We start from the raw sequence: 24,453 nt of genomic DNA on the forward strand, positions 1-24,453 counted from the left end.
CAAGCCTGTTTCTGTTCTCCAAGCTCTGAGGAGAGCCAGGGGGCCGTGGATTTAGATCTACCAAAATGAGTTTTCAGAGGGGCCAGATCATCAGCCACCTTTGCCAGGGATTTCAGGAGAGAGGGGGGGGGGGTTCAACTCCCTCCCCCCCTATTCGTCATTGGCTTCAAACAACCAGTCAGTAAAAACAGACAGATCAACTTTCTGCCAGGCCCTGCGAGACTAGACCTTGAGGAACCCCCGAAGCTCGAAATGAGGTTCTGATAGTAAAATGGACCAGAAAGGAGTCTGACCAAATGACAGGAACAGGTGTAAAGCTGTCTACCAACTATTCCTCTGAGAAGATCTGGTCCAGGAGGTTTACCACTTTTGTAAGTAGGAAGATGGGTTTGAAGCCCTAAAGAGAGATCTGCAAGCTAGTAACCATATTACCAACCCAATTGAGAGGATCGTAGGGATGGAGAGGGAAGTCTCCTGGTACTATTAAGTTGGAGTAAGTCAAGCCTAAAGTCAGAACAGTTACTTCTGCTAGTAGATTATATTTGGGAGGGGGTGAGGGAGTGGCGGCCTCCCAGCCAATCAGGAGGCATGGAACAGGGTCTTTGCCTAATGATAAAGGCCCCGCTCCAAGCATCCTCTGGAGTGGGGGGCTGCCATCCTCCCTGCCAGAAATGATGTAACTGCACCCCTGGCGCTGTGCTCCCCTTCCCTCTTTACCCTGAACCCAATTTCAATATCCCTTTCTCACCCCCATCCCACTTACCTTGCGCTCCCTTTTCCCTCAAACAGTGTTCCTGGTGCGTCTCCATTGTGGCAATTGCCACCATGTAAAGGGAGAAGGGACTACATGTAGTTCCCATCTCCCTAATCCATGACGCCCACCATTGTTTGATGTTTCTTTGAGTTGAGAAACTGCAACTTTGCCATTGCTTAACTGAAAATAAATAGCTGTTTAACTTAAACATGTTCGCAATAAACTGCTTTACCAGGCATGACCGTGGTACGGTCAAGCCCTCTCCGCCTGGGTTTACTGCTTAAATAAAAACTTGAAAACCTGTTTGTTTTGACATGTCACTCATTGAGTACCTTTTCACAAAGGCAGTAAAACGTTTCCAAACCCACCAACAAATCCTAGCACGCTGTTTTCTGATTGGTGTCCTTAGACAGACTTGAAATGTGGCTCTGGTTTAACCTTGGAGAGCACTGGAACCACATCCTGCATCTATCTTCTGCCTCCTTCATGTGAATCGGCATCTTCTTCCGTCTCTTTTCTGGTGAACTCAGAGGAGCAAGTCCTTCTGAGGTTTCATTTTTCCAGCCCTTTGTGCCCGTTGCCCATTACCCCATGCTTTTCTGACACTTCCTGGAGCAGTTGGCAGTCTTCCTCTCCTTGCAAGCCTTCCTGCAAGCAGTTCAAAACAAATTGGTCATGATGAATGCTGGTAGCCCAGTAGCCCTTCATCCCGTTATCGCACAAAAGCCACCCCTTCTCTAGACTACCTGCTGTTTGGATTGGGCCATTCCTTCAAGGAACTTTCCTTCTGCTGTCTCAAATTGCGATCTCACGGCACACACAAGCAGGTGCTCTGAGTTTATGTCTTGCCACTGCCCGTGAACAGAAACTGAAGCAGGCAGCTCTTTAAACCATCTATAGAGCCTGGTTTTTCACCAGACAGACGTTTCTGCTCCTCCCAAGAACAAGTGTCTAACTTCTGTCATGGGCAGAGATGAGTGAGAAATCCCATTCAGTGGGCAGGAGCGGTGCTCCTCTACTTTTTTTAATTAAGTTTTACTGTTCCTATACTTTTATTATTAAAAGAAACCATTCTGGAATGGTTTTGTTTTAAAGTGTAGGAAGAAGTTAAAACTTGCACTTACAGTGCACTGCACTGACTGTTCCCCTAAACAGCATGCACATGTGTTTTGGCGTTTGTATTGTGCATTGGAGGGGGGGGGGGTGATGAGGTTTGTGGGGTGCGGTACATGCCAGTAGGGAACACTACTTCTTTTCGTACACTTGGAGAGCCTAGTCCCTGAGCAAGGGCTGACTCTGCTTCTCTCATCTGTCGCTCAGGTTGAGTGCCCGGTTCCTGCTCATTGAGCAAGGGCTGACTCTGCTTCTCTCATCTGTCGCTCAGCTTGAGAGCCTGGTTCCTGCTCATTGAGGGAGGGCTGACTCTGCTTCTCTCATATGTTGCTCAGCTTGATCGCCTGGTTCATTCTCATTGAGTGAGGGCTGACTGTGCATCTCTTGCTCAGCCCAAGTGCCTAGTGCCTGGTCCTTTAGCAAGGGCTGACTCTGCTTCTCTCATCTGTCGCTCGGCTTGAGAGCCTGGTTCCAGCTCATTGAGGGAGGGCTGACTCTGCTTCTCTCATATGTTGCTCAGCTTGATCGCCTGGTTCATTCTCATTGAGTGAGGGCTGACTGTGCATCTCTTGCTCAGCCCAAGTGCCTAGTGCCTGGTCCTTTAGCAAGGGCTGACTCTGCTTCTCTCATCTGTCGCTCGGCTTGAGAGCCTGGTTCCAGCTCATTGAGGGAGGGCTGACTCTGCTTCTCTCATATGTTGCTCAGCTTGATCGCCTGGTTCATTCTCATTGAGTGAGGGCTGACTGTGCATCTCTTGCTCAGCCCAAGTGCCTAGTGCCTGGTCCTTTAGCAAGGGCTGACTCTGCTTCTCTCATCTGTCGCTCGGCTTGAGAGCCTGGTTCCAGCTCATTGAGGGAGGGCTGACTCTGCTTCTCTCATATGTTGCTCAGCTTGATCGCCTGGTTCATTCTCATTGAGTGAGGGCTGACTGTGCATCTCTTGCTCAGCCCAAGTGCCTAGTGCCTGGTCTTTTAGCAAGGGCTGACTCTGCTTCTCTCATCTGTCGCTCGGCTTGAGAGCCTGGTTCCAGCTCATTGAGGGAGGGCTGACTCTGCTTCTCTCATATGTTGCTCAGCTTGATCGCCTGGTTCATTCTCATTGAGTGAGGGCTGACTGTGCATCTCTTGCTCAGCCCAAGTGCCTAGTGCCTGGTCTTTTAGCAAGGGCTGACTCTGCTTCTCTCATCTGTCGCTCAGCTTGAGAGCCTGGTTCCAGCTCATTGAGGGAGGGCTGACTCTGCTTCTCTCATATGTTGCTCAGCTTGATCGCCTGGTTCATTCTCATTGAGTGAGGGCTGACTGTGCATCTCTTGCTCAGCCCAAGTGCCTAGTGCCTGGTCTTTTAGCAAGGGCTGACTCTGCTTCTCTCATCTGTCGCTCGGCTTGAGAGCCTGGTTCCAGCTCATTGAGGGAGGGCTGACTCTGCTTCTCTCATATGTTGCTCAGCTTGATCGCCTGGTTCATTCTCATTGAGTGAGGGCTGACTGTGCATCTCTTGCTCAGCCCAAGTGCCTAGTGCCTGGTCTTTTAGCAAGGGCTGACTCTGCTTCTCTCATCTGTCGCTCGGCTTGAGTGCCCGGTTCCTGCTCAGTTATCAGTTATACAGGACTGCTGAAAATAACTCGTACAATAATAATTTTCAATTGAATAGTTGTTTTCCTGGTTGACAAACTACTGCACCATTTTTTATTAAAGGTATTTTTTTTAAGAAATCTGATTTAATTAAAGATGTAATTAAATGCTCATTTAAATAAGGAACCTATGATGGACAACTACTTTAAGAGAAGAAACTGTGTTGATCTGGAACAAACCTGGTGCAGAGGGGAAAGCACAGTCCCTGACCACTACCTACAGCCCCATGGAGGATCTGAGACGAAGATCAAATATCACTGTGTCCTCACCTCAGCACCTGTCCTTGTGCAAATGACCTCTGCAGACACTATTTTCCTTTGGAAATCAGTGGTCGAAGTGGACGGGAGCTTTGCTCCTCTAATTGTTTTAATGAAGTTTTACCGTTCCTATACTTTTATTTTTAAAAAGAAACCGTTCCGGAACGGTTCTGTTTTAAAATAAAAGTGTAGGAAGAAGTTGAAACTTGCACTTTCAGTGCACTGCACAGGACGTTTCCTTAAAGAGCAGGCACATGTGTTTTTTTTTTTTTATTGCGCATGGTTGGGGGCGCGGCAATGAGGTCTGTGGGGAGTGGTGCAGGCCAGTAGGGAACATACTTCCACTACTTCTTTTCGTACACTTCGATCACTGATAGAAATGGCGAATGTTTGCCCCCTTCTACTGAGAGATTCAGGTGCCCTTTACCTTCTCACTCCTGTCAATTGAACCGCAGTTAGTTGCGCCATAATGTGTTTCTGCTCGGCTGATGCTGAAGCTATTGGAACGCTTGCTGTCCTGTGACCGGAAGCTTCTTTGTTGCTGTTCCATCAGCGAGGCACACACACAGCTCCAAGAGCCTCAAAACCATATACCCTTTTCCACCAGGACATTGCGGCTCAAAGGTGCTCAAAGAATTCCACCTCAGTGAGGTGCTGGATCTCTCAACCATATGTGCTTGTCCAAATAAATCCTGAGCAGAGACGGTACATAGCGTGTACATGAAACAAGCCCTGAAATGTTGCCTCATTAGGGCATGCTCGATTATATTTAGTTTGAATGTCTGATCATTTGGAAGGCAGACCAGCCTCTCAGGCTTTGTTTAGGTAACTCTGCCGTTTCTTGCTATGGGCCTGTTTCGGTAGACCTTTGCTTATTACCGATAAGCATCTACCTGGGCTACTAGTCACACATTTAATTAGAGTTGGTTTGTAATAATTATGCATGTTTTAGCCAGGAAGTACTTTAAAATATGTTTGGATAATGCATCAGTTGTTCAATGCTAGTTTGTCATCTCTGTTTTCTGCATGCCAAGGATTGCAATGTAACTAGCTTTATAGTGACTACCTTATAGCTAGCCTGTTAGTTGCCTTTTCCCATTCATAGCATTCTGCCACCATACCTTCTGTCTTCATACTAAGTTCATCCAAATGGATTGTACAGTTTCCTCTCAAACGCTTACTTCCTTTTTGTCGCCCTACCAAGCCCCCGCACCTTTCCTTGTGATCTTTGCCAAGTCGTTTGAATCACCACTTTCCTCGTACCTTTCTAAACATGTTTTTGCTTGGTCTATGTCTTCCTCTGCCATTGTAATATCATATGTATTGCCATTTTGTAGTATTCTACAGTGCATTGTATTAGGGCATTCGAGAGAGCCCTTTGAATAGACTTTATACAGATCATCTGTTTGGCCAGAGCTGGTCAGGTTCTGTACCCACCACAGTAGGCGGTACAATTCCTGACTGGTCACGCGCCTTGTAGAGGTGATTTACTAAAATAAGAGTATGAAAGTCATTGGCACCCCCCTAATAGTCTCATAAAAGACTTCTAATGCAATCAGAGTCATCTAGCATAGGATTTGGCTTTAAACCAATTGCTTGTCTGTCAGCAACAATCTTATTTCATAGGTGTACTTGGCTTCTGAATCACATTAGAAGGAAAGCGCATTTTCTAGAAAAGCTCCGTACATTCACACTGTCTCATTTATATCTAAAATTCTCGTTGCAGCTTCCAGCTATGCCAAAGAATTACAGCCCTCAGCTGGGAGAGTTGATCGGAACCATGCTCAGCAAGGATCCTGTGCACCGGCCGGATGCGAAAGACATTCTGAAGCGGCCGTACATAAAGCAACACATCTCCCTGTTTTTAGACAACATAAAGAAGTACGTACCATGGGACCTAGAAGATCTGCAGAATTCTGCTGGCATTAGAAATCTTGTGATGGGCAGTACAAGCCAAAAAGGGGGGAACGACGACAAGGGAGACATATAACGGTCCTACTAGTCCTTCTGACATTTGGATTGTGCAAGTGCAGTCACAAGAAGTGCGAGGGTTGGGGGTGCCAGTCTGTGCAAGGTGCTAGCGTGGAAGAGAAGTGCAGAGTAAGAGGCGAGAGTGCAAGTGAAAGGCGGGGTGGAGGAGGGGGGGAGAAGGCCAACGGGGCGAATCGAGTCCTAATGGGAGGCCAGTGGTGCAAGTGCCAACAATTGCATGAGATGAGTGTCCACATTCTAAGTATGAGGAGGGAGGTGGACTGGGCGGGGAGTTCCTGATGCCCTGTAGAACTCAGAGAGGACCAGGGAGCCAGTCACTGCAGCAGACAAGGGTGTTAGCAAGGGGAGGGGGTAAGGGAAGGAAGAAGGGAAAAGGAGGGGCTTGAGAAACTTCCAGAGCTTAACGAGATCCAGCTCAAGCCTGAGAGGGGCAGGAAGACCATTCCAGAGAGAGACTCCTTCAGAGGAGAGATCTACCCCCCACTCTCTGCTTAGCGAAGCATCTGATCTGCAGAAATTTGGAGCCCAGAAGACCGAAGGGCTCTAGCAGGGAGGTATTTAGGGAGAGAGTTGGATGTAGTGGGGTCCCAGGCGCCAGACATCCCTGTAGATGATGTAGAGGATCTTGAACCTGATTATAGCATCAACCCGGAGCCAGTTGAGGGATTTATGGGCTGGAGAGATGTGGTCCCTGGGCTTGAGCCCAAGGATAAGTCTTGCAGTCCCCTATTCTAGATTAGTTGAAGGGGGCGAAGGGTGGATAAAGACAGGTTGGGGAAGAGGCGATTGCAGTAGTGCAGCCTAGAGAGGACCAGAGCTCTGGAGACATTGAGTTTCTGGGGGAAGGAGAGGAAAGGGAGAAAGCCTCTGAGGGGGTGCAGCTGATAGTGGGCCGCGATGTGAGGAGAAGAGGAGAGAGAGGAGTCAAAGATGACACCAAGGTTTTTGAGGGGAGGGGAGCCATAGAGGGCAGCCAGAGGCTAGGAGGGAAGGAGCGAGCTGGAGTACCAATGAGAAGGATCTCAGTCTTGATGGAATTAAGGCAGAGCTTGTTGGCAGCAAACCATTCCTGAATGGGAGTCCGTCCGGGATGAGAGAGGAGGAAGAGGAGGCAGTAGAGGGAAGATTGAAGGAGAGCTGCGTGTCGTCTGCATAAAACTGGAAGTGAGGCAAGGAGGAGGAGTAACGTAGATGTTGAAGAGCCAAGGCAAGAGGATTGAGAGTGTGATAGGGGAGAGAAAAGGGCCCTGTTGAACCTGGAAAGGTCGGAGAGTAATGTGGTCAACCAGTCAAGTCCCAGGCCCGTGATCCCAAAGGTGTCCACAGAGCTGATTTGTCAGGATGGTATGATTGACAGTGTCAAAGACAGAGGAAAGATCCAGAAGGATAAGCACGGATGGAAAGTTCAGGGCTAATCTTCACAGATGTTCAGTAGGGCATTGTCCGTGACTGGTGGTCGTGGAGACAACAAACCGATTCAGTGTGGTGGATAAGCTGGGAGATGATCAGCTTCTCCAAGCGTTTTCCCAGGAAGGGGGTAATGGAGATAGTTACCTGGGCAGGAGGGGTCGGCAGAGGGCTTTTTGAGGAGAGGTGCACAAGGGAGTGCTTGAGGGTAAGCGGCAAGGAGCCAGTGGCAAAGGAGTGATTAAAGAAATCGGCCAAGGCTGGTGCAAGGGAGGCAATGTTGTCCTTGATAGTTCTGGAGGAGCAGGGGAGCACCTGTTTGGAGGAGCCTTTCATTGAGAGGAATTGTCCAGAGACCTCATCCGGTGCTATAGGCGAGAAAGGGGAGAGTAGGAGGGAGAGGGTAAGTGGGGGGGGGCAGGTGAGGCCTGAGAGCTGTGGAGGGAGTGGAGTGGAGTGGAGTAGAGTAGAGTAGAGTAGAGGAGAGGAGAGTGAAGACAGGATGTCCTGAGTTTTGGTTAACAAGTGGGAGGCCAGTGAAATACAGTGGGTCAGGGATGGCAGGGGAGAAGTGGAGGCTGTAGTAGGATTGGAGGGTTCCTTGCAGATTTTAAATGGTTCACCCGTGTTGCAAGTGGCTCCAGAGAGGCAGGCTTGGATATGGGCTGTTGTCTTCGAGCGGATGGAGAGTGTGTATTGCCTTTGAAGCAGTGGGGCGTTCACTTCCTGCATCACACTGCTCACAGCCTGTGGACACGGGCGCTAACCAGGAAGCACATCCACCTTCTCAAACTACTAGCGATTCTTACAGCACTTCAAAGTCTTCAAGACTCAGCTGGCCCACAAGACAGTCCTAGTCCTAACGGACAGTAGCACAGCCATGTGTTATGTAAACCAACAGGGGGGTACACATTCTCAAGGGCTATCCAGACTAGCCCAGTACATCTGGCAATGGGCACTACAACACATGTTTCAGGGGAACTCTATTCTCTGGTAGGCTTACTAAACGGGGGTACAATGCTACCCTCTGAGCATGAATGGCAACTAAACACAGACGTGCTAAACAACCTCTTCTCAAACTGGGAGTTCCCAGAGAGAGACCTTTTAGCAACCCTGGAAAACATGCAATGCCAAGACTACGTGTCCAGGTTTCCCCAGAAAGGATCCAAGGAGAATGCACTTCTGATGAATTGGTGAGGGAAATTTGCATTCACACACCCTAACCCGAGACACCTCTGCTCAACAAATTGTCTACAAGCTACACCAGGAACAAGTAACACTGCTGACCCTAATGGCTGTGGGGGTGCAGGACCTGGTTCTCACACCTACAAATTATGTCCCTGTGTCCTTCCATGAGACAACCCTGCACAGACACCTTGTTGACCCAGGATCAGGGAACAACGCTGCACCAAGCTCTCATGAGCTGAATTTAGCAGCTTGACTCCTGAGGTCGAAGACTTTGGCCACCTTAACCTAGACCAAAGATACATAAAATGCGCAAGGAGGCACGCAAGCCTAACACAAGGCACTGGTATTTTATCAAATAGAAACACTTTGTGTAATGGTGCAGTGCACCGTCTATAAATCCAACCGATTGTTCACCCACTAATATAGTCAACTACTTGCTTGAATCCAGATTAGTCTTTAACACACTCAAATTATACCTAGCGGCTCTCTCCACTTACACCACGTCTGAGAACAAGATTTTGTTGTGGAAGGTGCCTGTAGTAAAGGCATTAATGGAGGGCGTCAAACAACGGTACCCTTGCATCTCTAATCCTACTCCTGGCTGGCACCACAATGTCCTACTTACAAGGCTCATGGGGGGCCCCCTTCGAATCTATGCACAAAGCCAGCCTTAAACACCTTACGTACAAAACGGCCCTTCTAATAGCCGTTGGTTCTATCACAAGTTAGTGAACTACAAGCCGATCAGAAAGACGGATCGTTTCTTTATATCAGTAGCCACTGGAAGAGAAGGGGACCCTATCTCTAAAGCAGCGATTTCCAAATGTGTTGTCAACTGTGTCCAACTCTGTTACTTTCTTGCCCTTTAAGCCCAGAGCACACTCAACTCGAGGCCCTGGAGCAAGCTTAGCTTCCATAGCACACGTGCCTTTTAGATTCCATTTGCAAGGCTTCCACTTGGAATTCAGTACACTCCTTCACCCAACATTACTGTCTGCATACACATTCTAGGGGTGATACACAGGTGAGACACGTAGTGCTGTAACATCTCTTTGCAGTGCTACCTCCTAATAACCCACCTCCTTCTACTAGTACATACTTTTAGCGTTATATTGGTTTCGAGTAATTTTACTTTTACTTTCCTATGTGCCGTACTGACACGGCCAGAAGGTACCTGGCTTCCCTTGCAGACACGCTTTGCGGTCTGCTGCTCATTCCTCTGAGTGGGAGGGACAGAGCTAATGTGAAATGTGCCTACATATAATTGCAGAGTATTCCAGAAGCACAGCGGGCAAGTAAAAGCCCGTCTGTGCTCGACTGTGCACAGACCTGGCAGTGGAGTTTGTTACCTACACTCGCTACTCATGCATCCTCTGCAGGTTATTTGTCATGGGAGGATCTATTGTCTTATGCTCCTTCTAATGCAATTTTTCCACAGAATTTTACTAAGGCAAGCCAAACTACTGTTGACCAGTCCAAAACTTAACTCTTTCTTAAATAGTTTTTTATTAAATGCACGGTCACTAGTTGCTCATGCTCATGATTGCTATAACTTGATAGATGTGTATCACCCGGATTTTCTTTTTGTCGCGGAAATGAGGCTACGTGAGCACTCTCACCCATCAGTAATTTTAGCTTTACCCCCAATTACAGCATTCTTCCCAATTACAGCATTCTCCATCGGGACCAAGTGTTGGCCCATTCGGGCGGAGGGATTGCAGTAATTCAGTCTACATTTAATATGTCCTCTATACAAATTGATCATAGCCTCATTGGAATCTCTACTGGTGCGTCTCCCAGTATCTGCTTTGATGTCTTCCAACACTTGAATCTGCTCATTGTTGGTGATTTTAATCTTCCAATCAGTAAAGCCAGTGAGCATTCAATATCTCCACTGTTCGCCACCATGTCAGATTTAGGCTTTACGCAACAAGTTGCCTACCCAACCCATCGTCTTGGCAACACTTTACATCTTGTGTTTGATGCTAATGATATGATATTTTATATCGCGCTCATACACAGGTGTTTCAGAGTGCGACCAGGCAAAGGGCGGGGAACAGGGGAGAGAACAAAAACCACAATCTTACTAGGTCCAGTAACACTGAGAACATGCAAGTGCATGGGGAAGGGAAGGGGTGGAGGGGGAGTGCATGGGAGAGGGGCGAAATTTAGAAATTAGGTCATTAGTATCTTTCCCGTGCTCCCACTAACCTGGTCCAATCATTTTGCAATTCCTTTCTCTATCCCTACTATGCTCTGCCCTGAAACACGGCCAACACAGTTTTTTTGGAAACGTGTCTGGCGTTCCCGCCTCACGCCAACACCTATGTACTCAAATTGAGTCGTACTGTGCCAGGGTAGCTCCCTGCACACTAACCACCTTAGCACAGGCCTTTGGCAATGCAGCAGATTCCATTGCCCCTCTGAAGCGCTGTATAGCTAAGGTTTGCCTTTCTGAACCCTGGTATACTGAAGATCTAAAGGTGCTAAAGTTTTTCCATAGGCAGGCAGAAAGAAGATGGGAGAATACATTATAAGCCAGTTTAAAAAGTCCTGTGTTGTCAAGCCTCCAGTAAATACCAGGAAGCAATTTTCCTGGCAAAACAATCCTCCTTTAGTGGGAAAGTCTCAGCTGCCATCAACCAACCTAAAGCTCTCTTTGAGCTAGTAAAGTCGTTATCCCCACCCCACAATCTCCTCCAGTTTGATATCTTTGCAAGCTTTCTGCGACTCTGTCTTCTTTTTTTGAGGAAAAGATTCTTTCCATTCGCAGAAACCTGAACAGAACCTGAACAGAGTATGCTCTCCTGCTGACTTACTGAATGTGTCTTATGCTGACATTGAGTCCACGGCGGGTTAGTCATCATTTCCTACTTTCTCTCTGCAAGAGGTACTATCTGCTGTAAATAGGCTTCTCCCCTGGACCCTATTTCTCTCTTTCCATTCTGAAAGTGATCTCTGCCAACACTGGTCCCTGGATTATACTGGCAATTAATGATTCTCTTGCTTCCGGTTTCATTCCTAATGATCTAAAACACGCTCTTGTACTTCCTTTCCTTAAGAAGCCCTATCTGGTCCCTGCAGTCCTTTCTTATTTTCATCTAATTTCTCTCCTCCCGTTCACTATGAAGGTGCTCGAATCTCTTATTTCCCCAATACTTGGTGCTTTTCTAGAATCTTCTCACCTTCTAGACCCTTTCCAGTCTGGGTTTCGCCCTGGCAGGGGTACTTAATCAGTGCTTGTTGCGGTAGTTGATTATCTGGCACGGGTGGTGGACCAAGGTGGAGTCAGAGCATAGATTATTTTAGATCGATCAGCGGCTTTTGGCACCGTTGACCACCCCACCCTGGTTGCCCGTCTCTCCTCTGCTGACGTATATGGCATAGTGCTCAAGCGGTTTACCTCCGTTCTCTCGGGTCTATAACATTCTCATTGCCTCCTTTCAAATCCAAACCAGCCCCTCGGTTGTGCAGAGTCCCTCAAGGCTCTGCAGTATCACCTATTGTCTTCAACGTTTACATTTAGTCTCTTCTTGGTATCATCCAGTCCCACTGCTCTACTTACACTTCACACTTGAAATTTACACTCCATCTTGTCAGAAACAAATAATCTGAGGGACCACGATGCGTGAGGGATCATGGGTACAGGGTACGTCACACTAGGGATAGTATTACAGTCACGCCCTGTCAACGTCCCTTTTCGAACTTCGTAAACTTCATGTGCAACTTCCACTAGATGCATGTGAATCTAAGCAGATACAAGCATCAGAAATATGATTACGGTGTGTAATGTATCCCACATATGTGTGTTATGGATGGGGTAGGATATTTGGGGGGGGTTAAACCTCTTGATTAAAAGTAAATACTATGGGAGGCAGTGGATGTGGGACTTGCGGGTGGGGGATATGAGGAGGTGAAGGAGAGTGTGGTATGAATGGCTACTTACCCACACATTGAAGGCTGCCCTAAATCGGCCTAATAAATGCTGCCTTTTTGGTATGCAGCCTCAACAGGTGCTATTTAGTCATAGAACCACATTTCTTTGTTCAGTACGATATGGATCCGCGCCAAGCAAGCAGTGCTGGTGATGGAGGGTTACACATTGGAGTGTCGGATGAGAAGAGCACTGATTGCAATTAGGGACATACTTGGCTGATTTGTTGTGGAAGCTTGAGGACATATAAAATGCCTATTGTCAACCCTAGGAAAGTGTCCTTTGAGCTGATTTGCAGTTTCAACACAATTACCAAAGTGAGGGGAATTCACTCCTAACGTTGAATAATAGCAGGGGGATTAATGTATTTCCAAACCCACGGCTAAGAGATATTGTCACATTTTTAATAAGGAGCCTTCCATCTTCTCTTGTTATACCCAAGCGCCTGAGTCTTCAGTCAATCATGTAGTATAGAGGAAGTGATACAAAATGACTGTTTCTTTCTGTGCACTGCATCTTGTAGCTGCTCTCATCCATCTATCAACTCCGATCTTATAGCCACCTCTGCAATTGTCTTCTGTTAGGAAAGACTTTCTTTTGCACATTTTCTCTCCCGACCTTTGGAGGCAAGTAAGGTCTTCTGCTTTACTTCCCTTGCCTAGTTTAATTCCCAAGGGGAAACTGACTAGTCCCTAAGCCTGAGACTTTTTACCTACTGGCTTTTTGGTTACTTTGAATATGTGCCAAAGACAAGCCGGTGACAACTGCAGTTTTTACAGTTATTGTGATTTTCACTTGTCCTTTGACCATCTTGTCCTTTAGCCTTCTAGGACAGGAAATGCCATATGTGGTAACCCCTTTAGCTAGCAAAAGTGCTATCTTTGCGGAAAGTGGGCTTAGTATGTGAGCCAGAGGAGAGGGCTGGGACTGTCTGGTCCCAGTTAACATCTTCTGGCGCCCGTAAGTCTGTTGCTGGACGGATGTGATAAACAGTGGTTGTCTAGTATGGACAATCCAGGGCAATTTGAGTGTTGCAGATCTTCCCCCAGCCTGAATCTTGGATAAAAGGAGGGCTCCTGCAGCTATTCGACATATGAATGTTGGTACCAAGACTTCTACGGAGAAGAGCAGCCCGCTGTCGACCCAAGGATGACTCCTGCAGCTGACAAGCATCGCCTCCAGTGATTGGCCCGTTAAAGCCCTGCTCCTCTGCTTGTTCGCGGAAGACCCGTGCTGATGCTTCGACCCTTGGAATGGACAAAACCACCAGTCTCAAACCCGCTTGAGAATCTGTTTTGAAAGCCTTTGGCAGTGTCCCTGGACCACCTGGTGGACTGACCAGCTCCTTTTTGGCCAACCCTTTGGCGCCGTCATCGTTCTCAGTAGACCCTTGGCACTTGCAAGATCTTCAGCTTATGCCATAAGTCGACTGTCCGCTGCATTTTCAGCCCTCTCACGAAAAGGGAAGGTGTGCTGGGGCTGCTTCTGTGTTCACCTCTGAAAGATCGCCTGTCACCATCTGCCCGTGGCGACCTCCCCTGGAACAATCTCTCTACAATCCTGTGAGGTGTCCTGAAGGGTCTGCACAAGCTAAGCCTGCATCTTTTCGTCCTTCAAGAAGTTGTCTAGAACATCTGGTGAGAACTGCGACCAGCTCCCGACAGGAAAAGTGACTTCTGCACCTGTGACGCCTGGGCTTCCCTCACCCGCACCCAGGACAGAAGATTGGTTCTCCAGTGAATTCCGGAAGACCTGCAGTGTCACCTGAAAGAATCCGAGTCAGCGAGGTAAGTGAACATACCTGTTTCTGCTCCCCCCCCCCTTCTAATCTCACATAGGGTAACATTGGGTGTAGAGTCCTTGTCACTAAACTCCCTCTGGCATAGCTTTTGGTAGCCAAACTTGGGCTAAGGTTCCTTTCCCAGGACCTACCTTGGGAATATGATGGAGTGGGAAACTTATCTAGCTTTAATTAAATACTTGGCTTACTTTAAAGAACTTTGAAAGCACCACCACTGCCGCATCAGTTCTGAAATACCTTCCTTGAAGAAACCATAATTAGAATTTGTGACTTTCTGAGCACAAGGTCCGATACGTCATGGGGCTGGACTTCATTAGACAGAGGAAACTCTGTGTGTGCTTTTTCTAACTATTCTGGTTTTCCTGCATCTGATTTGAATACCGGTATTTTATGCATATGCAGTCTTATTTCTAAGGGTGAATGTGTATATGTATTATATATGGTTTTTGATTACATTACTTGTGATTTTTGTTTTGTGCTTGGTGTGTTCATAAAGGCGTAGTAAATCGGTGTATTTTCATATACTTACCGACTAACTTGAATTCTTGGTGGTGTTCCGTATGGACTCATTGTAGCCCTAGAACGCTCTCACACTTTTCTTAAGACTAAGCCTTGACTGCTCTTTCACTCAACCCTGATTGGGTTTTGGCTACCCTCCCTGTTTACGATAAATAGGGTGGCCTCCTAAAATCTGGTTTTAGAAATCCATCTGAACATCTTCCTTATACCCACCCACCTCCTGCTGTTCCCTTTGGAAGGGCTCCTGATTCAGCCATGCATGGGCATTCCAACCCTCCACATGGGAGTGAGGCGTTAGATGCTTACTTGACATAAGAAAGCATTTCCTGGGTGCAAGTGGAGGAAGATGAATGTTTTTTGAGGGCATTGGCAAAGACATTTCACCGCTGAGTGTTGCACCTAGCCCCTCTGTCGGTGTACAGCCAATAGTTGCGCCATTACAAAAATACCCGCCTCCGCCGGTACCATCTCCAGTTCCAGCAGGAGCTGGTGCTACGACTGCACTGTATCCATTGGAACCTGCACATTCAACTGGTTCATGCAAGGGTGACTATCTGGAACGAAAGCAGCCAATCTGTCTAGAATTTTCACAACAGGTCAATATATACAATGAAGTTTCTGGAGCTACAAATTCCAAAGGACCCTCATTGGAAACTGCTAGATGTATTATTAAGGAAAAATCTGGATTCATTGGGTATACCAATGCAGGCAGATGTTCACTTTTTGGGAAAAGCCACACAATGTGGCTCCCGTTGATAAAAAGTAGACACCAGGTACAGACAGGCATCAACTGAGTAGCTGTGTGTAATCTCAACAGAGTCGCATGTTCAGTGGTGGTGTCCACGGCTCTGGCACAAGGGAGAACAGTTGGGTTTGATTATAGGGTTGAGTATGAGTGGTGGGCCCATTACGCCATTGAGTAAAGAAGGAAAGGCTTTGGAAAATGCAGGAAAAATAGTGTATCCAAATAGTGCGTTAAACCTCAGACAAGCAAAATGCGAGTCAATCCCGGAGGCATGCAACAATAAATTATTGAAGGAAATGGAGGACTGTGCCAGGACCTCAAGATGAGAGGAAAGAACAATTCCTTGCATGTTTCCGCGAGGCTATACAGGTGGCACACGATGAGTTGGAGCCAGCGACAGGGAAGGTCGAAACAGCTGCACTAGGTATGTGCATTGGCCTGGAATTGCGTAGAACTACGTGGCTGAAAAGCACAAAGCTTCTGGCAGAAGTACAAGACAAAGTCAAGGCATTACCCTATTCCACCCCAGCACAGATGAGCTTGTGAAAGAGAATTTGCACACATATGCAGCAAAAACTCTGTCGGCCATCTCCAGACCAATGACGAGACCTCCCTCGACTTTCCAAAACAAGACAGCAGGCGACTTTAAAGGCCAATTCTGTCAGCGAACATGCTTTGGTCACAAAGAACGAGGCAGTAGGGATTTATTGTAAAATGGGTTTATCACAGCTCTCCTTGGGAGTCACTATGAGGAATTATTTTCAAGATATATATATATATATATTTGAGGCTTGTGGAATCTGTTTGGATCACATGATATGCATAGCCCAACATCTAGTGGACGCGGGGCGTGCCATTAATACTATCCCTAGTGTGACGTCTGCTGTACCCATGGTCCTTCACGTGTCGAGGTCCCTCAGATTTTTTACCGCTATCGTGAGCGGTCGCTTCTCGCAGAGTTAAAATTTCGGCTACGGCCATTTGCTTATGATAAGTTAAAAATAGTTACTATTTCTGTTCTTTTCCTTCCAACATCGACAAATCATCGACACGGTGGAAAAGACAAGACAGCGCCGTTGGACGAAGTCAAGATTCGACGGAACCCTTTCGGCTTTGCAAGGCCCACTGGGCCTAGGCCCTTACAGTAGGGAGAGTGGGGGGCGGTCATTATACAATGCATTTTCCCACCCTTTCCCTTTCTCACCTGGCTGCCTTTCCGAAAACTGGATAAGACACCTTTCAAGTTCTGCCCCACATGTAATAAAAAGTTTCTGTAGATGGATAAACACAGAGTGTGCAACCTCTGTCTTATCCGCGACCACGACGAAGAACACTGTCAAGCTTGCAAGCTCTTTAAACCTAAGACCCTTAGAGATCGCAGAACGAAACGCTGGGCCCATCACGCAATGCAGGCAGAGGCCGCCATTGACGTGGGGGGAGCCTCCAGCGACGGCAGCGTCACCATCTTTTCAGATGGCGAGGGCTATGGGGAACAGCAAGGTTCCCGAGCACAGGCCCCCGACCCCGATACTTTTATGGGGAAGACACCCGGCGGCAAGAGCACTACCCTTTCATACGCCACTAAAGACGCATCCTGAGTCGACACCGTCGATCAAATGCACAGATATGACGTCTAGGGGCAAATCTGTAGATTGACTGTCCTCTGGGCACTCCAGATCCCGTTTGCGTCATGACAGGCCCCCAAAACTGAAAAACGCCGCCTGTAAATCATCATCATCATCTTCGACTGAATGCTGATCGTTGGCAGGCGAGGCAGAGGTCCTCCCCACTGCCAAAACTCAACCGCCTTCATCGAAATCAGTAAAAAGCACAGGGTTATCTCACCTGATTAAAAAACATGTCCCTGAGAGGTTCAGCAAGATTCTCCAGTGCCCGATTCCCCTGTAGACAATCAACCCATCTACAATGACATATTAATTAGAGCCGCTGAGCACTTTGGCATACAAACTCAAGAAACTCAGCCGACAAAGACTTCTTAGATGATATTTTGGGGGACAAGAGGGCAGCCACCCAGTTTATCCCAATATTAAAATCTGTCCGAAGAAGGATACTACCTTCCCTCGACTCTCCTAATCAGACACAGGCTGTAAACCCCCAATAGAAAAGCTTTTCCGCCCAGCGCCATCTGACCCCCTTCATATCAGGTGACAGCTTAAGCCGGACTCGCTAGTAGTAATAACCACCTGTGAAAGGGCAGATACACCACTAGCCTCCTTGGAGGCTCCCCCAGATAAGGAGAGCAAAAAGATCTATACCATAGGGCGGAAAGTAGGAAGTTCCGTGGCGTTCCAGGCCAGAATTGCTAATAATTCCACACTATTGGCAAGTTATAATGGCCATAAATGGGACGAGGTGGCTGCCTTAATAGCTTCCGCTCCGGAACCTTTAATGTCCCAACTATCTTTAGTGGTGGCTGAGGGCAAAGCTACTGCCAGTTGCGTCCTCAAGAACAACCTTGACACTGCAGATAATGCAGGCCGTATAATAGCAGAAGGCGCCATTATCAAGCTTTGCCAGTCCGGGTTTAAGCTAGAGACACAGGCAACTTTGCTCAATATGCCAGTGGAACCAACGGTATTATTCAGCAAGGCTGTAGAAGACTCCTTAAAGTCATCAAAAGATGAATATGACACCCTTAAGTCCCTCAGACAATTAACGAATAAACTATCTGGTCAGAGAGGCGGAAACAATTTTTGCTGATTTTGTGGCCAAAGTTCCCAAAGAGGCTCCAGGTACGGACAAACTCAGAACTCGTCCTGGAATAACAACCAAGGTCAGGCGTCACAGGGCTACCAGAGAGGCCAGCGCAGAACCGCGGCTGGGGGAGACCCTCCACGTCTAGGAAGACCTCCCAAGCAATGAAAGCCCGCTACAGGTCCCCTCCCAAGCCTCCCCAGTAGGGGGACGGATTTCACTCTTCACCCACGGACAAATGGGTGCTATCGAACGATTAGCAATCGAGATTGTACCGTCCAACGAGGTAAACAAGGGTATTCAACCTACTTCCTTGTGCCAAAGAACGGTCTGACTATGCGCCCAGTGTTAGACTTAAGGCCTGCAAACACGTAAAGCCACAAACATTTTGCATGACAACAAGAGGCAATCCCCCTACTGAAGCAGGGATATTATATAGCAACATTGGATATGAAAGATGCCTATTTTCATATCTCAACATTCTCAGCGCACAGAAACCTCTTGCCTTTCAAAATAGCAAACAAGCACTACCAATTCAAGGTGCTACCCTTCGGATAGATTTGGCTCTAAGGGTATTCACCAAGGTACTGGCAATATTGGCAGTGCACCTGCGCAGGGAGGCAATCCCAGTGTACCCCTACCTGGACGACTGGCTGATCACAGGGGAATCACTGCAGCTTTTCAAACAAAACATGTAAAGAACCATCAATCTTCTTTTCCAATTGGGTTGCTCAATAAACGAGAAAAAGTCAAGTCTTGTACAAAACACCACAAAACAGTTCCTAGGAGCTGTTCTAAACACAAAAACAGCCTTAGCCTATCCATCCTTGGAAAGAGTGCAAAACATCCTTCGGCAAATACCCCAGTATCAAGCCGGTCTCCAGATAAGCGTACGCAAAGCAATGCGTTTACCAGGCATGATGGCATTGTGCATATGCTTGGTCCCACATGCACAGATGCGCATGCGCCCAATGCAGGAGTGGTTGGCGAAACAGTGGTCTCAGGCAAGCAGTCAGTGGGACGATCTAGTGGTCGTTTCGCCAACACTAGTTCAAAACCTGCTCTAGCGGTCAAGGGAACATCTGCTAAAGGAAAATCCCTTCCACGACCCGGAAGCGCAAGCAATCGTTACAACCGACGCATCACTCTCCGGTTGGGGGGCTATTACCTGCACCACACAGCACAGGGTCTGTGGACTCACAGCACGGCACAGAACCACATTAATCTGCTGGAACTTCTAGCAGTATTCAAATCCCTTCAGGCTTTCGAAGCCCAACTCACGAACCAGTCAGTTCAGGTTCTAACAGACAGTACCACTGCATTGTTCTATGTAAACCAGCAAGGGGGGGAAACACTCTCCAAGTCTGTCCAGGCTGGCGCAGAAAATATGCAAGTGGGCACTCAGACGAGGGATTTCCCTATACTCGCAACACGTTCCAGGGGTACTCAACACTCTAGCAGACTCTCTGAGCTGCGATCCCCTACCAGAGGAACACGAGTGGCAACTGGACTCAAATGTTGTAGACCACTTCTTCTCTCAATGGGGTTACCCCAATTTTGCCTTTTTTGCCACAGGCGAAAAAAACAAGCAATGCCCACAGTTTGCGACCAGGTTCCCCCCAACAAGACTCCATGGGGAACGCCATATGGATGAACTGGTCAGGGAAATTTGCTTACGCCCACCCCCCCAGACTCCCTTAATGAGCAGAATAGTGAACAAGATCAACAGAGAACACATGACGCTTATCCTAGTTGCTCTCGTGGGAGAGACAACCATGGTATCCACATCTGCGCAAACTGGCGAAGTGCGATCCCATCAAACTACCGTGTCAGGACCGACTGTTAACCCAACACAGGGGAACAACAGTGCATCCTCAACCACACTCAATGAACTTGGCAGCATGGTTCCTGAAGTCATAGACTTTGGACACCTTACGTTACCACAAAGATGTATGGTTATCCTGAAAGAGGCAAGAAAACCAAACACTAGACACTGTTATTTCGACAAGTGGAAAAGATTTGTTATTTGGTGCCAGTCCAAACAGATAAACCCCATAGAATGTGCTCCATCCCACATGCTAAATTATATGCTCCACTTGTTAGACTCAGGGTTAGTCTTCAACTCTATAAAGGTCCACCTGGCGTCTTTATCGGCTTACACCACCTCTCGGAGTGAGTAAAGTTTTGTGGTGGAAAATTCATGGAGGGAGTAAAGAGACTCCACCCTCCGACAGGTTGGGACCTCGATCTAGTACTCGCAAAGCTCATGGGGCCCCCATGAGCCTATGCATAAGTCAAGTCTTAAACACCTGACTTACAAGACTGCCTTCTTAGTGGCTATTACTTCCATAAGTAGAGTTAGTGAACTGTAAGCATTGTCGGTGCAAGACCCTTTCTTTATCATACATAAAGACACTTTGGTTTTACGTAAACACCCTAGATTCTCTCCTAAGGTCATTTCCATATTCCACGTAAACCAATCCATAGAGCTTCCGGTATTCTTTCAGAACCCTACTAGGTCAGCTGAGTTAAAACTCCACACACTAGATGAGGAGGGCGGTCCTTTTCTACGTAAACAAGACCAGACCACTTAGGAAAACAGACTGTTTGTCTCTGTAGCAGCAGGCAGAGAAGGAGATCGTGTTTCCAAGAATGCCATCTCCAGATGGATAGTCGGGTGCAGACAGCTATGCTATTCATTATCAAATAAGACACTGCCTTTCACACCAAGAGCTCACTCCACAAGAGGCACAGGAGCTACTTTGTCTTTTATCATAAATGTCCCCTTAGACAGCATTTGCAAAGCAGCTACATGGAGCTCAGTACATACCTTCGCTCAGCACTAGTGCATTGACACCCATTCCAAAGCAGATACACAGGTGGGACAAGCGGTTCTAAAACATCTATGTGCCGCTGCTCCTTCTCATGACTCACCACCTTCTCCTAAAACTGCTTGCTAATCTATGCATAGCATGTGATCTAAGCAGATTCCACAAGCCTCAGAAGGGATACATTACTCACCGTAATCGCATTTCTGATGCTTGTATCTGCTTAGATTCACATGCGCCACCCTTCCTACCCAGAGAGAAGGTGCATAGATGTTATATGAGCTTCTCTGATGCTTTTCTGCTTGGAGACACCTGTACTCATGATACACTTCATGCTACCTCATGTCAGAACAAAACAATCTGAGGGACCGCGATATGTGAAGGACCATGGGTACAGCGGATGTCACATCAGGGATAGTATTACTGGCACGCCCTGTCGACATCCCTTTTCGAGTTTCGAAAACAACAACTGTAATGCTCCGCAGCTTCCACTAGATGTCGGCCTATGCATAGCATGTGAATCTAAGCAGGTACAAGCATCAGAAATACGATTACGGTGAGTAATGTATCATCAAGCAAAAAGCGTGATTGCTGAGACCGAGCTTGTCAAATCACTGTGATGGCATATCGGTATCAACAATCAGCAATATCTACTGTAGCGGGAGGTTATTGTGTGGAACCTCTAGAAAAAATATCCAACCATCCCCCGCGCCAAAGGAAGACAACACGAGAGGAGCAGCTCATCGTTCTCGAAGAGGTCAAGGTGTAATCGAGAAGTCCTAGCTTTCGGGACAGAACTTGTGGTGAGCACGGAATGAGTACTCCAGGACTTCTAGTTTCATTAGTAAGTCCAGGTCTGTTTCTTTGATTCTTTTGATATTTACACACTGGTGTTATAATAAACTACACACGTTTTCTACAGCGCAGACCGTGTGTCCTGGTTATTTTTGTTGATTATTGACATATTGATATGCCATTGTAGTGATGTGATATTCTGTCTTGGCAATCGCACGTTTTGCTTGTTGACGTAAGTGGTTTGCTTCTATAACCACCCAGGAGCACCCACAAGAGGCTGTGCGCCGCCAATAGAAGTGGATGTTGTGAGGAGATAGATATATTTAGTAATTTGCCATTCTCTGAGTGCCACTTATTAATCCAGTGTTTTGAAAAGAAATTATATGATACCATTGCTTTTATCATTTTATTAATATAAGTTATAAAACTAATAATTAGGTGTATGAGCAAGGGAGGAAGTGCCCCGTCATTAGTACTGTCAGTCATGTTGATGTTTTTAGTAAAAATAAAAGCAATAGCGTAGAGGCTAGTAAGCAAGCTCAGTGTCATTGGTGCTGTTAGTGGCAGTGTTTAATATACATATTGTTCTTGCTCATTTCCATTCCTGAGAGCTGCCCTTATTTGCTGCTGTTCTTTTTGATCTTAATGATCTCAATGTATTTCTGTTTTTTAGAAGACCGGTCAAGAAGCCTAAGAGAACTCTACAGCACAAAGAAAACCTCACTGAGGAAAATATTCCTGGAAATGAAAGGAACGTACCCCAGAAGCAAACCCCAGCACATTTCAAGGGCCACCGAGAGGTTTGTGTCTCTAGAAGGTTGGCTCTCTTTCACCATGCACGACTGCCATCTTTTTGGGGTAAAGTACATTAAGTGCTTCTCTATGTCTGACCGTGGACATCATGGCCCGCTCTATATCGCTGCTCTGTGGTTCTTCTGCAGACGCTTGCCTTCTGTTGGAAACCTTGCTCCTGCTTCCTCCTGCGAGAGTCCCATCTCTGTCCAAACCCAGTGTCCTAATGCATCTGTCCAAACAGTTATGACATTGTGCATGTTATGGGTTCTCTGTTGGTGACTACGAAGAGCTTGAATCTATCTAGATTTTCTTTCACCACCATTGACTTGTATGTCACTGCTCATTAGGCTGATTAGTTTTGCCACGCCCGCCACACAATCACGGGAGCCAGCTTGGTTGGCATGGGCTTCTGAATTGTAAATATGACACCATGTGGGAGCCAATGGAGGGGGAAGAGAGTTGGGTATGTATATGCAGGAACTATAAAGTGCAAACCAAGCTGGAGAGCTACAGAGTGCTCTACAAAGGGGACGCACCCAGAGGTTACAAGTAAGATGCAGGGGTCACAGGTGTGATGGGATGGGATGGGTTGGGGTAGTATTGGGATGGAGGAAACTGCAGAAGGGGGAGAATGGTTGAGTTGAGCGTAGGTAGGGGGCTATTGGCCCAATAGAAACGATTGTTAGGGAGAAGCAGTGGATAGGTTGGGTGATTCTTGGTTAATATGGTTAGGCACTCACTTAAGCTCAATGCGTTTCTTGGTGTTTCGGATGGTGCACTCACACACAATCATAACGCATCCCTTGGATTGGCAGCACTACTATTTGTTTCACACTAAATAGCTACAAGTGACTTCTGCAGATTAGTTTCCAAGCCAGCTTTGTCCTGTGGCCGGATTCCAAGACTTCAGTGATCTTTCAGCTCATTGAGGGCAAAGTTTGGTGTGGTTTCCTAAAGAAATCCCACAACAAATCACCAGCATGCCTTATCACCACTTGCTTGTTTTTGCATTATCTTGCCCTTTGTTGATTCACCACCAAGCACTATGATAACTTTTAGATATGCCTTAGATCCCATATACACTGTAAGTTTGATTAGATTCAATGTCCGACTGAAACTCCTGTGCTCTCAATGAGCTGCAGGGGCTGTTGAGCGAGGTCCGAACCTTTACCCAGGCTTGGGGATATGCTTTCCAGAGTGGCGCAGATGACGCGCTGAGACAGAATTTTCATTTCAATGTGGAATCTATCACCTAAGGGGATCCAAAATACCCACTGCCAATTTGCTGCCCCACTCATACAGAGTTGCTTCAATCATTGGCACAAAGGCACGGCGGGGCACAGTTTACCCAGTGTTCCCGTCAAGATGGCTGAACCATCAGGGACATTTATTTCGGTGTCTTGGTTTCCTGGGCAACGTGTTGTGGTTGAAGCCACAACACAATATTAAAATATTGCTTTGGCTGTGTTTTTTAGTTGCTAGGACTGTGTACTTGTGTGACTGGACCCTTCCAGGCTCGCGCCTTTGGTTAATCTTGACCGGGACTGTGCAGGAGGAGTTGACCAGCACAGTCTAGTCATTTAAATTTTTGGCATTAACCAAGCTCTGGGGACATGTTGCTCTCCAGCCGGTTGCCAACGTTATTGGTGTTACTTATTTTATTTTTAATTACAGAGCAAACAGTGTGTCGTTTCTAATAGGATTGAGTACAGGAACACTGAGCCAGGATGGAGTACAGGAACACTGAGCCAGGATGGAATACAGGAACACTGAGCCAGGATGGAGTACAGTTACACTGAGCCAGGATTGGGTACAGGAACACTGAGCCAGACACTGAGGAAGGATGACTTTATGGTTGGATCCATTAATGTGCTGAGAATTTGGCGATGTTATGGTGGGAAAAGGAACATACCAGTGACGGCTGAGAGCAGACACAAATACTGTAGACAGTAAGCACTACAGCCTGAGCATATGGTTTA

General features: G+C 47.1%; 1 protein-coding gene across 1 annotated transcript in view; it reads left to right on the forward strand.

Moving 5' to 3' along the window:
• NEK4 (NIMA related kinase 4) overlaps positions 1-24,453 on the forward strand; it is a 922,900-nt gene that overhangs the window by 176,055 nt on the left and 722,392 nt on the right. Inside the window, exons 5-6 of the mRNA XM_069643166.1 lie at positions 5,482-5,636; positions 22,353-22,479. Of these exons, the coding sequence (XP_069499267.1) occupies positions 5,482-5,636; positions 22,353-22,479 (282 nt within the window). The remainder of the gene's footprint in view (positions 1-5,481; positions 5,637-22,352; positions 22,480-24,453) is intronic.

This window comes from Ambystoma mexicanum, chromosome 2p (genome assembly GCF_040938575.1).
Source record: "Ambystoma mexicanum isolate Mex_15411 chromosome 2p, UKY_AmexF1_1, whole genome shotgun sequence".
In the NCBI taxonomy this organism is placed as follows: domain Eukaryota; kingdom Metazoa; phylum Chordata; class Amphibia; order Caudata; family Ambystomatidae; genus Ambystoma; species Ambystoma mexicanum.